The 17313-nt window shown below is 45.9% G+C and overlaps 1 protein-coding gene across 3 annotated transcripts in view; it reads right to left on the bottom strand.

Moving 5' to 3' along the window:
* Positions 1-13278, bottom strand: part of triqk (triple QxxK/R motif containing) — a 46101-nt gene extending 32823 nt beyond the window's left edge. The window contains exons 1-3 of one of the 3 annotated variants that reach the window (XM_036971306.1): positions 13144-13216; positions 12688-12757; positions 9865-9931 (exon numbers count right to left, since the gene is read on the bottom strand). In XM_036971306.1, the coding sequence (XP_036827201.1) occupies positions 9865-9925 (61 nt within the window). In that variant the 5' untranslated portion in view covers positions 9926-9931; positions 12688-12757; positions 13144-13216. Of the gene's footprint in view, positions 1-9864; positions 9932-12687; positions 12881-13143 lie in introns of those variants that run through there. The other 2 variants (XM_021559745.2, XM_036971305.1) reach the window with 2 other exon arrangements.
* Between the last annotated feature and the right edge of the window lie 4035 nt (positions 13279-17313).

Genomic DNA, 17313 nt, shown 5'->3' with positions numbered 1-17313 from the left:
CCTCCTCCCGTCCGCCTCCTCCTCCCTCCCGTCCTCCACTTCCCTCCCGTCCGCCTCCCGTCCTCCTCCTCCTCCTCCCGTCCGCCTCCTCAACTTCCCTCCCGTCCGCCGCCTCCTCCCACCCGTCCTCCTGCTCCTCCCGTCCGCCTCCTCTTCCCTCCCGTCCGCCTCCTCTTCCTTCCCGTCCGCCTCCTCCTCCCTCCCCTCCTCCTCCACTTCCCTCCCGTCCTCCTCCTCCACTTCCCTCCCGTCCTCCTCCTCCACTTCCCTCCCGTCCTCCTCCTCCACTTCCCTCCCGTCCTCCTCCACTTCCCTCCCGTCCTCATCCACTTCCCTCCCGTCCTCATCCACTTCCCTCCCGTCCTCATCCACTTCCCTCCCGTCCTCCTCCTCCTCTTCCCTCCCGTCCTCTTCCCTCCCGTCCTCCTCCTCTCCCCTCCCGTCCTCCTCCTCTTCCTTCCCGTCCTCCTCCTCCTCTTCCCTCCCGTCCTCTTCCCTCCCGTCCTCCTCCTCCTCCCTCCCGTCCTCCTCCTCCTCCCTCCCGTCCTCCTCCTCCTCTTCCCTCCCGTCCTCTTCCCTCCCGTCCTCCTCCTCCTCCTCTTCCCTCCCGTCCTCCTCCTCCTCCTCCTCCCTCCCGTCTTCCTCCTCTTCCCTCCCGTCCTCCTCCTCCCTCCCCTCCCGTCCTCCTCCTCCACTTCCCTCCCGTCCTCCTCCTCCTCTTCCCTCCCGTCCTCCTCCTCCACTTACCTCCAGTCCTCCTCCTCCTCTTCCCTCCCGTCCTCCTCCTCTTCCCTCCCGTCCGCCTCCACCTCCTCTTCCCTCCCGTCCGCCTCCTCCTCCTCTTCCCTCCCGTCCTCCTTCTCCTCCTCTTCCCTCCCCTCCTCCTCCTCCTCCCTCCCGTCCTCCTTCTCCTCCTCCTCCCTCCCGTCCTCCTTCTCCTCCTCTTCCCTCCCGTCCTCCTCCTCCCGTCCTCCTCCACTTCCCTCCCGTCCTCCTCCTCCTCTTCCCTCCCGTCCTCCTCCTCCTCCTCTTCCCTCCCGTCCTCCTCCACTTCCCTCCCGTCCGCCTCCTCTTCCCTCCTCTTCCTCCTCCCTCCCGTCCGCCTCCTCCCTCCCTCCTCCTCCTCCCGTCCGCCTCTTCCACTTCCCTCCCGTCCTCCTCCTCCACTTCCCTCCCGTCCTCCTCTTCCATCCCGTCCGCCTCCTCCACTTCCCTCCCGTACTCCTCTTCCATCCCGTCCGCCTCCTCCACTTCCCTCCCGTACTCCTCCTCCTCCTCCACTTCCCTCCCGTCCGCATCCTCCTCCTCCCTCCCGTCCGCATCCTCCTCCCGTCCGCCTCCTCCACTTCCCTCCCGTCCGCCGCCTCCTCCCACCCGTCCTCCTCCCCCCCCCTCCTCCCCCCTCCTCCCGTCCTCCTCTCCTCCCTTCCTCCTCTCCCCCCGTCCTCCTCTCCCCCCCCCCCCTCCTCCTCTCCCCCCCCCCCCTCCCGTCCTCTCCCCCCCCCCCTCCTCCTCTCCCCCCCCCCCCTCCCGTCCTCTCCCCCCGTCCTCCTCTCCCCCCGTCCTCCTCTCCCCCCCCCTCCTCCCGTCCTCCTCTCCCCCCCCCCTCCTCCCGTCCTCCTCTCCCCCCCCCCTCCTCCCGTCCTCCTCTCCCCCCCCCCTCCTCCCGTCCTCCTCTCCCCCCCCCCCCGTCCTCTTCCCCCCGTCCTCCTCTTTCCCCCCCCCCCCCCTCCTCCCGTCCTCCTCTTCCCCCCTGTCCCTTCCTCTTCTCCCATTCCCTCCTCTCCCATCCAATCCTCTTCTCATCTCCCATACTCTCGGCCAGGCAGGTGGTTGGATGACAGCTGACTAGTCAATTATGAACCCATAATAATAGTATTTAAAACCCAGTGTCAGCAGTGGTCTTTTTGACAGTGTCTGACATCACAGAGCCTCGCTCTTCATAAAGCGCTAGATTAGCGGCAGCCTATGAATTACCTTAGCAGCATTACCAATGTGGCGTTTCCCTTTCAGGTCTCTCAAAATAAACGAAAATTGCCTCGTACTATTCTGGAAGATGCTTTTATTTTTATTTTTATAAATACTCTTTGTTGTTAACCAGCGGTTCTCCAAAACTGGTTGATAGTGGTTCTTTCTTTTCACAGGGAAATAAAAAGGAGGGCTTGACTGTCTGTGACCTGCGGTTACATCTTTGAATTGATGAGTAGGAGAACGGCTGCGAGCAAACGTCGCAGAGACAGCTCTACGTCCCCAAACGGCACCCCTGCTCCCTTTACAGTCTACTACTTTCTAACCGGAGCTCTATGGACCACTGTAGAGGGAACAGGGTACGGTTTGGGCCTCAGCCCGTTGAAAGGGATACAGCGGGAGAGTAGTTTGTTATGTCCTGTGCTTTCATACAGCACTATCATAATGTAGAGATTAGAGCAGTTTACGTCCCATGTTATGAAAGACTGTGGCGGTCATCAAATTGTGTCAGCTGGTTATTGTCATGCAGAAGAAGCCTGCCGGTCTCACGGGTACATCTCCAGGCCTGTAAGCACACTGTTGTGTGCCTGTCACATCTACATTACACAGTGATAAATCATTTTAATAGACAGCATCCCAATAAATCCATTATTTATTTTAGTCAGGTCCAAAGAAACATATGAAAATGTATTTCAGAAGAACAGAATACGAGTTGGTCTACGGTATGTTATCTGGCTATAGGCTGTAGGCTTGTTCATTTATCAGACTAGATACTGTATGTTATCTGGCTATAGGCTTGTTCATTTATCAGACTAGATACTGTATGTTATCTGGCTATAGGCTGTAGGCTTGTTCATTCATCAGACTAGATACTGTATGTTATCTGGCTATAGGCTTGTTCATTTATCAGACTAGATACTGTATGTTATCTGGCTATAGGCTTGTTCATTTATCAGACTAGATACTGTATGTTATCTGGCTATAGGCTTGTTCATTTATCAGACTAGATACTGTATGTTATCTGGCTATAGGCTTGTTCATTTATCAGACTAGATACTGTATGTTATCTGGCTATAGGCTTGTTCATTTATCAGACTAGATACTGTATGTTATCTGGCTATAGGCTTGTTCATTTATCAGACTAGATACTGTATGTTATCTGGCTACAGGCTTGTTCATTTAGCTGACTAGATACTGTATGTTATCTGGCTACAGGCTTGTTCATTTATCAGACTAGATACTGTATGTTATCTGGCTATAGGCTTGTTCATTTATCAGACTAGATACTGTATGTTATCTGGCTATAGGCTTGTTCATTTATCAGACTAGATACTGTATGTCTCCATGCTGTAGGCTATAGGCTTGTTCATTTATCAGACTAGATACTGTATGCTATCTGGCTATGATATAGCCTGTAGGCTTGTTCATTTATCCGACTAGATACTTACTGCATGTTATCTGGCTATAGACTGTAGCTTGTTCATTTATCAGACTAGATATGCTGATAAGTCCAGTGCCATTAATTGATAGTAAAATAAAATAATTGAACTGAGCTAAATAAAAGGATCTTCTCCCCAATGTGATGATGTGAAGTGGTGGAGCGGTAAAGTGATCATTTGAAAAACAGGTCGTATATGCTTTGATGATTTAGAGTTATTTAGAATGATCTAAGAGGAAGGCCCGAAGAACTCCAGCCATCCGAGCCAGGTCACTGATGCCTTCCAGCAAACAGTCCCGGAGCGTCAGCTATCAGACCAACAGCTTCTGAGACAGCGAACCCCCCCCGAGCCATAAGCCTACTAAATAGTCAATTAAATGGTATCCACACTATCTGCACTGACTGTCAGTGAGTGACTGTGTATATGGTATGTTATATATATATATATATTATACATATACACATATACATACATACAGTGGGGCAAAAAAGTATATTGTTAGCCACCAATTGTGCAAGTTCTCCCACTTAAAAAGATGAGAGGCCTGTAATTTTCATCATAGGTACACTTCAACTATGACAGACAAAATGAGAAAAAAAATCCAGAAAATCACATTGTAGGATTTTTAATGAATTTATTTGCAAATTATGGTGGAAAATAAGTATTTGGTCAATAACAAAAGTTTATATACCCTTTGTTGGCAATGGCAGAGGACAAATGTTTTTTGTAAGTCTTCACAAGGTTTTCACACACTGTTGCTGGTATTTTGGCCCATTCCTCCATGCAGATCTCCTCTAGAGCAGTGATGTTTTCTGTCAGTGAGTGACTGTATTTGGTATGTTATATGTCTGAGTGTGTTTAGGGTTTTCACAGTAAAGACTACGCCAGTTGTATTGAGCGCATGTAACATTTTGATTTGGAATTTTTAAATTTTGGGGGGAGAGAATAGGGAAGACCAGGGATATTCAACTCTGACCATACGAGGTCTGGAGCTGGTTTCCTGGGAATCACCCACCTGGTGTCCCAGGTCTAAATCAGTCCCCGATTAGAGGGGAATCACCCACCTGGTGTCCCAGGTCTAAAACCAGTCCCCGATTAGAGGGGAATCACCCACCTGGTGTCCCAGGTCTAAATCAGTCCCTGATTAGAGGGGAATCACCCACCTGGTGTCCCAGGTCTAAAACCAGTCCCCGATTAGAGGGGAATCACCCACCTGGTGTCCCAGGTCTAAAACCAGTCCCCGATTAGAGGGGAATCACCCACCTGGTGTCCCAGGTCTAAACCAGTCCCCAATTAGAGGGGAATCACCCACCTGGTGTCCCAGGTCTAAATCAGTCCCCGATTAGAGGGGAATCACCCACCTGGTGTCCCAGGTCTAAATCAGTCCCCGATTAGAGGGGAATCACCCACCTGGTGTCCCAGGTCTAAAACCAGTCCCTGATTAGAGGGGAATCACCCACCTGGTGTCCCAGGTCTAAATCAGTCCCTGTTTAGAGGGGAACAAGGATTTGTTTATTTTTATTTATTTTTTATTATACAGTGGAACTGGCTTGGAGGTCCAGAGTTGAATTTGAGGGGGATAGACCAAATATGTACCAATAAGCTGGGTTGCACAAGATGGAAGGCCAGTACATGGACAACCTTGGTTTATGTGTACTACACAACAGTGCAATTTTCCAACACTGCCATTTCCTCAGAAACGAAGGTGCTTCAGGGAATAAAACCCTCTCTCATTGGTGCGCCAGGGAATAAAACCCTCTCTCATTGGTGCTCCAGGGAATAAAACCCTCTCTCATTGGTGCTCCAGGGAATAAAACCCTCTCTCATTGGTGCTCCAGGGAATAAAACCCTCTCTCATTGGTGCTCCAGGGAATAAAACCCTCTCTCATTGGTGCTCCAGGGAATAAAACCCTCTCTCATTGGTGCTCCAGGGAATAAAACCCTCTCTCATTGGTGCTCCAGGGAATAAAACCCTCTCTCATTGGTGCTCCAGGGAATAAAACCCTCTCTCATTGGTGCTCCAGGGAATAAAACCCTCTCTCATTGGTGCTCCAGGGAATAAAACCCTCTCTCATTGGTGCTCCAGGGAATAAAACCCTCTCTCATTGGTGCTACAGCTAGGGGAAGACAGCTGGCATGCTGAAGGCCTGAAATCATGATTGATATGCAGCATCTTGTCTTGGTTAGGACAACGACATGTTGGGGGGAGAAATAATACAATACTACAGAAAAGACCCAACTTTAATAGATTGGACCTGGTCATTGCCCTGGTCAGAATAACACGAGTCAGTAACCAGGTTTCCACCCTTTCAATACCGGTAAAGTACGGTGACATTTTTTATGCAACAGGTCTGATGGAAACAGAACATTTGTAGGTAAACTTTCCAAATGTCGACAAAACTAGACAAGGTGCGATCGCTTTGTGTCTGTAAAATTCATTTTACGAGAAATGGCGGTGGAAACGCCTTAATGCGCAAATATCGATATAATAACCACATGGAAGTCAACTTTGAGTCACCCGATATGTTGTTGTGTGGTCCTCCCGCTACGACCCAGGAAACCATGCAGTTTATTACCCTACAGATGAAATAACAAGGGAAAGAGCCTCCACAAAGTCCCTTCCACCAGGTGGCTGATGAGATATGTTGGCACGACTGCCATATTGCATCTCCATTCCAAATTCTTTGCTTGGAAGTGTATTTTGCCAGACTGCCAAGAAACTTGCCCTCATCCAGGCCAAGGTGGCGAGATACGGTAGTGATGACACCATAGGCCTGGTTGATCTCTGCACCAGACAGGATGCTCTGGCCAGCGTACTTGGGGTCCAACATGTACGCTGCAGCGTGTATGGGCTTCAGGCAGAAGTCTTCACGCTTTTTGATGTATTTCAGAACTGCAGTGTCCTCTGCTTGGAGAAACAGTGAAGTGGGCAGGGCAGTACGGATTTCTTCTCTTACATCTGCAAGCAGAGTCTGAACATCAGACAGGATGACAATGTCTCCCTCAATCCGTCCAATGGCTACTGCTATAGAGTTCAGGAGTTTCAGGCTGCTTACCACTCTCTCCCAAAATACATCATCCAGGAGGATCCTCATGATGGGGCCGTCCACATCGGCAGACTGTGATATGGCCATTTCTTGGAGAGACTCCTTCCCCTCCAGGAGACTGTCAAACATGATGACAACACCACCCCAACAGGTGTTGATCGGCAGCTTCAATGTGGTGCTCTTATTCTTCTCACTTTGCTTGGTGAGGTAGATTGCTGCTATAACTTGATGACCCTTCACATACCTAACCATTTCCTTGGCTCTCTTGTAGAGTGTATCCATTGTTTTCAGTGACATGATGTCCTTGAGGAACATATTCAATGCATGAGCAGCACAGCCATTTGATGTGATGTGAGGGTAGGACTCCTTCACTTTAGACCAAGCAGCCTTCATGTTCGCAGCATTGTCTGGCAACAGTGCTGTGGACCTTCAGCTAATCTGCAATGTTGTCCCTTGTGTCTGTGCTCTTGTTGAATACTGGTTGAGGGGTGGAGATGATGTAGTTAATTAATCCTTGTCCACGAACATTCAACCACACCACTCTGCATCCAGCAAATGAGTAGATAAAGCATGTCTGGTTGGAAGGGTGTTTGCTGGGCAAAGAACATTCAGTAATCTCTTCCAATACACATTGCCTGTGAGCGTCAGAGGTAAACCAGTTGCATACGCATCTAGAGCAAGACATTTATCAGAATGTCTCTGACTACGTTCCTCCATTGAGTCAAAAAACCTTCTGATTCCAGGAGGACCATGAGCTGTTGCTATCGATAAGGTGTCTGATTCCAGGAGGACCATGAGCTGTTGCTATCGATAAGGTGTCTGATTCCAGGAGGACCATGAGCTGTTGCTATCGATAAGGTGTCTGATTCCAGGAGGACCATGAGCTGTTGCTATCGATAAGGTGTCTGATTCCAGGAGGACCATGAGCTGTTGCTATCGATAAGGTGTCTGATTCCAGGAGGACCATGAGCTGTTGCTATCGATAAGGTGTCTGATTCCAGGAGGACCATGAGCTGTTGCTATCGATAAGGTGTCTGATTCATCATTTTCACCTCGAATAGAAGTAGAGGGAGTTTGGTCAGAGGTTGCTTGTTGTGAGCGCCGAGGGAACTTTATGCACTTGGCCAGACGATTCTGCAGCTTTGTTGCATTCTTCACATAAAATTTGGCACATTATTTGCAAATGTACTCAGCTTTTCCTTCTACATTAGCTGCAGTGAAATGTCTCCACACATCAGATAGTGCCCGAGGCATTTTCATGTAGAGATTAGAAAAGAGTCAAATATAATACAATTACAGATAAATAGTTGAGTTGTTTAATCTAACTGCTTCTTTGTAAGATAAATGTTTTAAAACGAAACATGTATGGAAACTGGTGAATTAACACTCAGTTAGCAGGCTCAAGCAAGCTAAAGCCCACATGGTAGCAAAGAAACGAGCAGAAATGTATCCGGAAAAGTTTCCGACCCTTTGCAACCCTTTGTAGTGAGACATTAAGTGATTTCAAATGGGTCTTGCTCCATTCTGATTTGTTGTATACTGTTCAATTCAACCCAAAATATGTTTCTGCAATTTCATGCACGAATTTCAGATCATTTCCACACGGTTACGTAGGTCTTCACAATATGGGCCTTATTTTTTAACAACATTTTGCAATTGCAATTTGACTTGTGATTTAGAGCAAAACACTTTGGTGAACTGTTGAAATAGAATGATTATTTTAAATCTATAGAATATAATAGTGGGCACTTTGAATACAGTGTCTTGAGAAAACGACAAATGAAAATGCCAGGGAGGAGCCATTGTGACAAGGTAGAAACCAAAGTGTTTCCTAGGTGACCTTATAATCTGTAGCTACATGTAATGTCGTGTTAGCTACTTCACGTAGCCAACATTCTTGCTTTGTGTATTCATCCGATTTAGAAGATACGGTTACACACCATCACCGGTAACACCAGGCTGTACACCGTCACTGGTATTATCAGGCTGTACACCGTCACTGGTATTATCAGGCTGTACACCGTCACTGGTATTATCAGGCTGTACACCGTCACTGGTATTATCAGGCTGTACACCGTCACTGGTATTATCAGGCTGTACACCATCACTGGTATTATCAGGCTGTACACCATCAATTGGTATTATCAGGCTGTACACCGTCACTGGTGTTATCAGGCTGTACACCGTCACTGGTATTATCAGGCTGTACACCGTCACTGGTATTATCAGGCTGTACACCGTCACTGGTATTATCAGGCTGTACACCGTCACTGGTATTATCAGGCTGTACACCGTCACTGGTATTATCAGGCTGTACACCGTCACTGGTATTATCAGGCTGTACACCGTCACTGGTATTATCAGGCTGTACACCGTCACTGGTATTATCAGGCTGTACACCGTCACTGGTATTATCAGGCTGTACACCGTCACTGGTATTATCAGGCTGTACACCGTCACTGGTATTATCAGGCTGTACACCGTCAATGGTATTATCAGGCTGTACACCGTCACTGGTATTATCAGGCTGTACACCGTCACTGGTATTATCAGGCTGTACACCGTCACTGGTATTATCAGGCTGTACACCGTCACTGGTATTATCAGGCTGTACACCGTCACTGGTATTATCAGGCTGTACACCGTCACTGGTATTATCAGGCTGTACACCGTCACTGGTATTATCAGGCTGTACACCGTCACTGGTATTATCAGGCTGTACACCGTCACTGGTATTATCAGGCTGTACACCGTCACTGGTATTATCAGGCTGTACACCATCACTGGTATTATCAGGCTGTACACCGTCACTGGTATTATCAGGCTGTACACCGTCACTGGTATTATCAGGCTGTACACCGTCACTGGTATTATCAGGCTGTACACCGTCACTGGTATTATCAGGCTGTACACCGTCACTGGTATTATCAGGCTGTACACCGTCACTGGTATTATCAGGCTGTACACCGTCACTGGTATTATCAGGCTGTACACCGTCACTGGTATTATCAGGCTGTACACCGTCACTGGTATTATCAGGCTGTACACCGTCACTGGTATTATCAGGCTGTACACCATCACTGGTATTATCAGGCTGTACACCGTCACTGGTATTATCAGGCTGTACACCGTCACTGGTATTATCAGGCTGTACACCGTCACTGGTATTATCAGGCTGTACACCGTCACTGGTATTATCAGGCTGTACACCATCACTGGTATTATCAGGCTGTACACCATCACTGGTATTATCAGGCTGTACACCATCACTGGTATTATCAGGCTGTACACCATCACTGGTAACACCAGGCTGTACACCATCACTGGTATTATCAGGCTGTACACCATCACTGGTATTATCAGGCTGTACAGCTAGTTACGTTAGCCCTGACTCAGTACAAGAAACTCACCGATCTGTTTCCGGTACTGGTCGACCGGGGCCATTGTAGCGCATGCATCCTTCCTCCCCATCCTCACCTGGGAGGAAGAAGAATAGAAGAGTTAACATTCTGAGGACAGACAATAGGCCTACAGCTAAATATTACATGAATCTTGAATACAAAATCTGTATTAATCAACTGTGGTATTGTATCAAAGCTCTTAGGCCTATACACAGTACTGTTTTACATCAAAACTCTGTTTTAGGGAGATATCTATATCTCTCTATGACGATAGACGTTTTTCTATCGTTTCATATTATGCTCTACCGTTTATTTCATTGTGTTGCAAATCACACTCTTTACGGCAATATTTTTTGTCAATTGGACGTCGCTTTGCACTCTTCGTGTCGTGTGGAAAGAAATGTGCAACACAAACAAACATGGAGAACCTGACAGAGACCGTGCCTAAAAGAGGGGCTACTTCGATCGCATGGACGTGGTTTGGGTATGAGAAGTCTGACACGGACCAGAAAACCGTCCTCTGCAGAATATGCTGCAGGCCGGTCCCGACCACAGGCTCAAACACCACTAACCTCTTAACACCTACGCAAGAGTCATGTGGAACAGGCCGGTCCCGACCAGACTCAAACACCACTAACCTCTTTTACCACCTACGCAGGAGTCATGTGGAACAGGCCGGTCCCGACCACAGGCTCAAACACCACTAACCTCTTTCACCACCTACGCAGGAGTCATGTGGAACAGGCCGGTCCCGACCACAGGCTCAAACACCACTAACCTCTTAACACCTACGCAGGAGTCATGTGGAACAGGCCGGTCCCGACCAGACTCAAACACCACTAACCTCTTTTACCACCTACGCAGGAGTCATGTGGAACAGGCCGGTCCCGACCACAGGCTCAAACACCACTAACCTCTTTCACCACCTACGCAGGAGTCATGTGGAACAGGCCGGTCCAGACAACAGGCTCAAACACCACTAACCTCTTTCACCACCTACGCAGGAGTCATGTGGAACAGGCCGGTCCCGACCAGACTCAAACACCACTAAAGCCTCTTAACACCTACGCAGGAGTCATGTGGAACAGGCCGGTCCCGACCACAGGCTCAAACACCACTAACCTCTTTCACCACCTACGCAGGAGTCATGTGGAACAGGCCGGTCCAGACAACAGGCTCAAACACCACTAACCTCTTTCACCACCTACGCAGGAGTCATGTGGAACAGGCCGGTCCCGACCACAGGCTCTAACACCACTAACCTCTTAACACCTACGCAGGAGTCATGTGGAACAGGCCGGGCCCAGACAACAGGCTCAAACACCACTAACCTCTTAACACCTACGCAGGAGTCATGTGGAACAGTATGGAGAGTCTACGGATGAGACCCTAAAAAGTACAGTCAAGCGCTCAAAACAAACCCCGACTCAGACGTTGCAAGAGGCTTTTGCCCGCGGCACACCATATGGCAAAGAACCACGAAGATGGAAGGAGAGAACAGCTGCAAAGACATGGCCCCAATTTACACGGTCGGGAAACGGGGGTTTCGTGAGTTGGTGCTAACACTCAACCCAAGGTACCAAACGAAGAAAAAAATTAAAAAATAATTGTCTAATTCAAAATTAAATAAGAAATAGGCCTTTAAATGTGGCCATTTTAAATATACTATTAATTAATTTAATTGACAGAAAATGAGTATATTGTGATATGTTTCGTTATAAGAAATGACCTATATTCAGGACATGAGATGTTGGCCATGTCACCCAGCCCTACTCTGTTTAAGAGGGGGAGACAGTACGAGTCAAAGGGCGGGAGTGTTTCTGATTCTAAATCCCCTCTGACCTATTCTCTCAGAAAACAATCCAACAACCTTTAAATCCTCCGCAGCGTTGACAAACAATCCAACAACCTTTAAATCCTCCACAGCGTTGACAAACAATCCAACAACCTTTAAATTCTCCGCAGCGTTGACAAACAATCCAACAACCTTTAAATTCTCCGCAGCGTTGACAAACAATCCAACAACCTTCCAACTACCTCATCCCCATACTGTATTTATTTAGTTATCTTGCTCCTTTGCACCCCAGTATCTCTACCTGCACATCCATCACTCCAGTGTTTAATTGCTATATCGTAATTACTTCACCACCATGGCCTATTTATTGCCTTACCTCCCTTATCTTACCTCATTTGCACACATGCTGTATATAGACACTGTGTATATAGACTTTTTCTACTGTGTGTTTGTTTATCCCATGTGTAGTATCTCCATGTTGTTTGTGTCGCACTGCTATGCTTTATCTTGGTCCAGGTCGCAGTTGTAAATGAGAACTTGTTCTCAACTAGCCTACCTGGTTAAATAAAGGTGAAATAATATATATGGTCCTAGTCTGAAGAAGCCTGTAGGTGTGTAGGCTAACCCATTGAAGACTGAGTAAACAAAAAAGGTTTGAGCGTCACAGAGAAAACCATTTGCACCTCCAGCTATACTAAGAAATAGGAGGAAATGCATTTTAAAACAAACCATATGTCCAGTACAGTGGGATTGGTTGATTAAGAAACAGCACCATGACCTGGCTTTAAGTCACTATAAAATGTAAACCTGGGCAAGGAGGACGCAAAAATCCACAACAGCCATTTTATGCCAGAATGTTGATAATAATAGTTGTGTATTTTCCCTATGCGGTGATTGTGTCAACTACACATTGTACAACTCTTCAAAAATGCATATCCACTGCAACAGACAGGCTGAACTCAATAATTTAGCTGCACTTTCTGTGCACAATATCGAATGACTACACCCAAATGCATATGCTACATTGGTGCACTTACCTACTCAGTAAGTCGAAATATTGTTGCTTATTCAAGGTGCTTCTGCATTCTCAGGTTGCCTGTCTGCAGTCTGCAAACATGTAAGAGATAATTGACAGATTTGCTATATTTTCCACCAAATTCTCCCTAACATGCCAACACATCACTTCACCCCAATTATCATTTCCTGGTATTCCACGTCACCACTAATGATAGACAATTTAGCTCTCTAATCAGAGACGAGTATTTGCGGAATTGACCAATAGTAGAGTGGAAGGCGGGACTCACAGACAAAAAAAAAACAATCGACATGCGCTTCCACTCATCACAAAATTGTCTAAGAACGGCTAGGTAAGGAGCTATAGACTCAGAAATAGCGAGCAGGACATTACTAACCACAGTGGCACACGTTTTAGGCTATATGTAGTGCATGTTTCTGTATAAATATATTGATATGAGCCTCTCCTCCACACTTACCAGACTCTTCTGCTGCAGGCGTACGATCAGTCTTCTGACAATTGACCAACCAACAACCCTTATCCTTATCTTGAAGGAAGAGACCGATTTAAAGGAGAAAGGACTGTATCTGTGGTTCATTTAGGAGAACATAACATCTGATTCTGTGCAATTTAACTAGGTTTATAAAGATACAATCAAATACATTCAAATATCGTAATAGTGTATTAAAATAGGGTTCAGATATTTAATATTACACGTTTTTTGGGGTGGGGGGGATTAGTCATTACAATATTACAACTACCTTCTCAATAACTAACTACTGAATTAAAGAAAAATATCCAGATATAATTGTAAATCATATAGAGAGATATTGAGCTATATCAGTAGGCCTACATGCTCATCACATAATATAAATACCCTCTCTATATTTCTGTTCTTCTTTGTTTCATGATTTAACAGTAATTTACATGTCTCTTTGTTTGCTGTGTTGAATGTTGTAACCCTCTAATTGCATCTGGTCCGTATTGCTGCCTGGGGTTAGGGTGCAGATTACAGAGGCTTGCCACTGCTTGGAATTTACTGAAGTTTAAACTGTGTCCCAATGGCACCCTATTCTATATAATACAATATGGGCCCTGGTCATGAGTAGTGCACTATATAGAGAATAGGGTGCCATTTGGGGTGGAGATTCAAATGATTTCCTGCTCTCCCGTGGGTGGCCCATTACGCATGCTGCACAGCGGTAACTAATAGATCTCCTTATAATGTGGCTGGGTAGTGCTTTACTCACTGTGTTGCCTGACATCAATAGGGAGCACTTTGACATCGCTTCAGATGGGAGTACTGTAGGTTACTTGTACCAAGTGACATTTGTCAATGCTGCTAGGCCAATTTGTTCTTGTCCTGTATGAGAAAGAAGGTCTGGAAGCCAGATTTTTAAAAAAAATATATATATAGTCTGTAATTTGAATCGGTTTTAAAAGGATTTAAAAGGGTTTTTCAAGTGATGTGTCTGTGACATCGAAATTACATAAATGTACCTGCTATTAAATGGTGGCATGCTAAAAGTTGCTAGATCGAATCCCCGAGCTGACAAGGTACAAATCTGTCGTTCTGCCCCTGAACAGGCAGTTAACCCACAGTTCCTAGGCCATCATTGAAAATAAGAATTTATTCTTAACTGACTTGCCTAGTTAAATAAAGGTAAAATAAAAATGTAGACATGGATTGTGTATTTATGCCATTCAGAGTGTGAATGGACAAAGATAAAATATTGAATTGCCTTTGAACGGAGTATGGTAGTAGGTGCCAGGCGCATCGGTTTGTGTCAAGGACTGAAACGCTGCTGGGGTTTTCACACTTAGAATGGTCCACTGCCCAAAGGACATCCAGCCAACTTGACACAACTGTGGGAAACATTGGAGTCAACATGGGCCAGCATCCCTGTGGAACGCTATCGACACCTTGTAGAGTCAACATGGGCCAGCATCCCTGTGGAACGCTATCGACACCTTGTAGAGTCAACATGGACCAGCATCCCTGTGGAACGCTATCGACACCTTGTAGAGTCAACATGGGCCAGCGTCCCTGTGGAACGCTATCGACACCTTGTAGAGTCAACATGGGCCAGCATCCCTGTGGGACGCTATCGACACCTTGTAGAGTCAACATGGGCCAGCGTCCCTGTGGAACGCTATCGACACCTTGTAGAGTCAACATGGGCCAGCATCCCTGTGGAACGCTATCGACACCTTGTAGAGTCAACATGGACCAGCATCCCTGTGGAACGCTATCAACACCTTGTAGAGTCCATGCCCCGACAAATTGAGACTGTTCTGAGAGCAAAAAGCTTCCTCAGTATTAGGAAAGTGTTCCTAATGTTTATAACATGTCATGTACCAATACAGTCATGTACCAATACAGTCATGTACCAATACAGCCATGTACCAATACAGACATGTACCAATACATTAAATGCATTCATGTACCAATACAGGCTTGTACCAATACATACATGTACCAATACGGACATGTACCAATGCAGCCATGTACCAATATAGTCATGTACCAATACAGTCAATACATGTGTGTACAAATATAGTCATGTACCAATACAGTTATGTACCAGTGTGGTCAATACAGTCATGTACCAATATAGTTATGTACCGATACATGTAATACATTCATGTTTCGATACAGTCGATACAGTCATGTACCAATACAGCAATGTACCAATACAGTACATATATGAATGTACCAACACAGTCAATATAGTCATGTACCAATACCGTTATGGACCAATACAGGCATGTACCAATGTAGGCATGTACCAATGGCGTTCTGTACCAATACAGTCATGTACCGATGTAGTCATGTACCTGTGTAGTCATGTACATATGTAGTCATGTACCAATGTCGTTCTGTACCAATACAGTCATGTACCGATGTAGTCATGTACCTATGCAGCCATGTGCCTATGTAGTAATGTAGCAATGTAGTCATGTACCAATGTAGTCATGTACCAATGTAGTCATGTACCAATGTAGTCATGTACCAATGTAGTCATGTACCAATGTATTCATGTACCAATGTAGTCATGTACCAATGTAGTCATGTACCAAGGTAGTCATGTACCAGTGTAGCCATGTACCAATGTAGTCCTGTTCCTATGCAGCCACGTGTCTATGTAGTAATGTACCTATGTTGTCATGGACCAATGCAGTAATGTACCGATACAGTAATGTACCAATGCAGTAATGTACCTATGCAGTAATGTACCAATGCAGTAATGTACCTATGCAGTAATGTACCAATGCAGTAATGTACCTATGCAGTAATGTACCAATGCAGTAATGTACCTATGCAGTAATGTACCAATGCAGTAATGTACCTATGCAGTAATGTACCAATGCAGTAATGTACCAATGCAGTAATGTACCAATGCAGTAATGTACCTATGCAGTAATGTACCAATGCAGTAATGTACCAATGCAGTGATGTACCAATGCAGTAATGTACCGATACAGTAATGTACCAATGCAGTAATGTACCGATACAGTAATGTACCAATGCAGTAATGTACCAATGCAGTAATGTACCAATGCAGTAATGTACCAATGCAGTAATGTACCAATGCAGTAATGTACCAATGCAGTAATGTACCTATGCAGTAATGTACCAATGCAGTAATGTACCTATGCAGTAATGTACCAATGCAGTAATGTACCAATGCAGTAATGTACCAATGCAGTAATGTACCAATGCAGTAATGTACCAATGCAGTAATGTACCAATGCAGTAATGTACCAATGCAGTAATGTACCAATGCAGTAATGTACCGATACAGTAATGTACCAATGCAGTAATGTACCTATGCAGTAATGTACCAATGCAGTAATGTACCAATGCAGTAATGTACCTATGCAGTAATGTACCGATACAGTAATGTACCAATGCAGTAATGTAGTAATGTACCGATACAGTAATGTACCGATACAGTAATGTACCTATGCAGTAATGTACCAATGCAGTAATGTACCTATGCAGTAATGTACCAATGCAGTAATGTACCAATGCAGTAATGTACCAATGCAGTAATGTACCAATGCAGTAATGTACCAATGCAGTAATGTACCAATGCAGTAATGTACCGATACAGTAATGTACCAATGCAGTAATGTACCAATGCAGTAATGTACCAATGCAGTAATGTACCGATACAGTAATGTACCAATGCAGTAATGTACCGATACAGTAATGTACCGATACAGTAATGTACCAATGCAGTAATGTACCAATGCAGTAATGTACCGATACAGTAATGTACCAATGCAGTAATGTACTGTACCTAGATGTGACAGAAACCAAACCACAGTGTTGATGTGTTTAAATTGAAGTTAATCAGTGGAGGTAAATGGCAGGCAGGAGATTTAGCTTTAACACTCATCATCAGTACCCCTCCACAGCTTCTTCTCTCGCTCTCCCTCCATCCTTCTCTCTCTCCTTCTCCCTCTTTGTCATACACACTCATACACTCTCTCTCCCCCTTCCCCCTACACTCTCCCTCTCGGGCCATTAATTGCTTCATTAAGCAGTCTGCATGAGGAGGAGAATACTCCAGGGTATCGGGGTCTAAATGACACCGTCGTCTCAGACAAGACCCTGCGAGGAAGACGTGTCAACATCATC

The sequence above is a fragment of the Oncorhynchus mykiss genome, chromosome 32 (assembly GCF_013265735.2).
Source record: "Oncorhynchus mykiss isolate Arlee chromosome 32, USDA_OmykA_1.1, whole genome shotgun sequence".
Classification (NCBI taxonomy): domain Eukaryota; kingdom Metazoa; phylum Chordata; class Actinopteri; order Salmoniformes; family Salmonidae; genus Oncorhynchus; species Oncorhynchus mykiss.
Note: the sequence above shows the minus strand (reverse complement) of the source record. Positions and strands in the feature narration are given on the sequence as shown.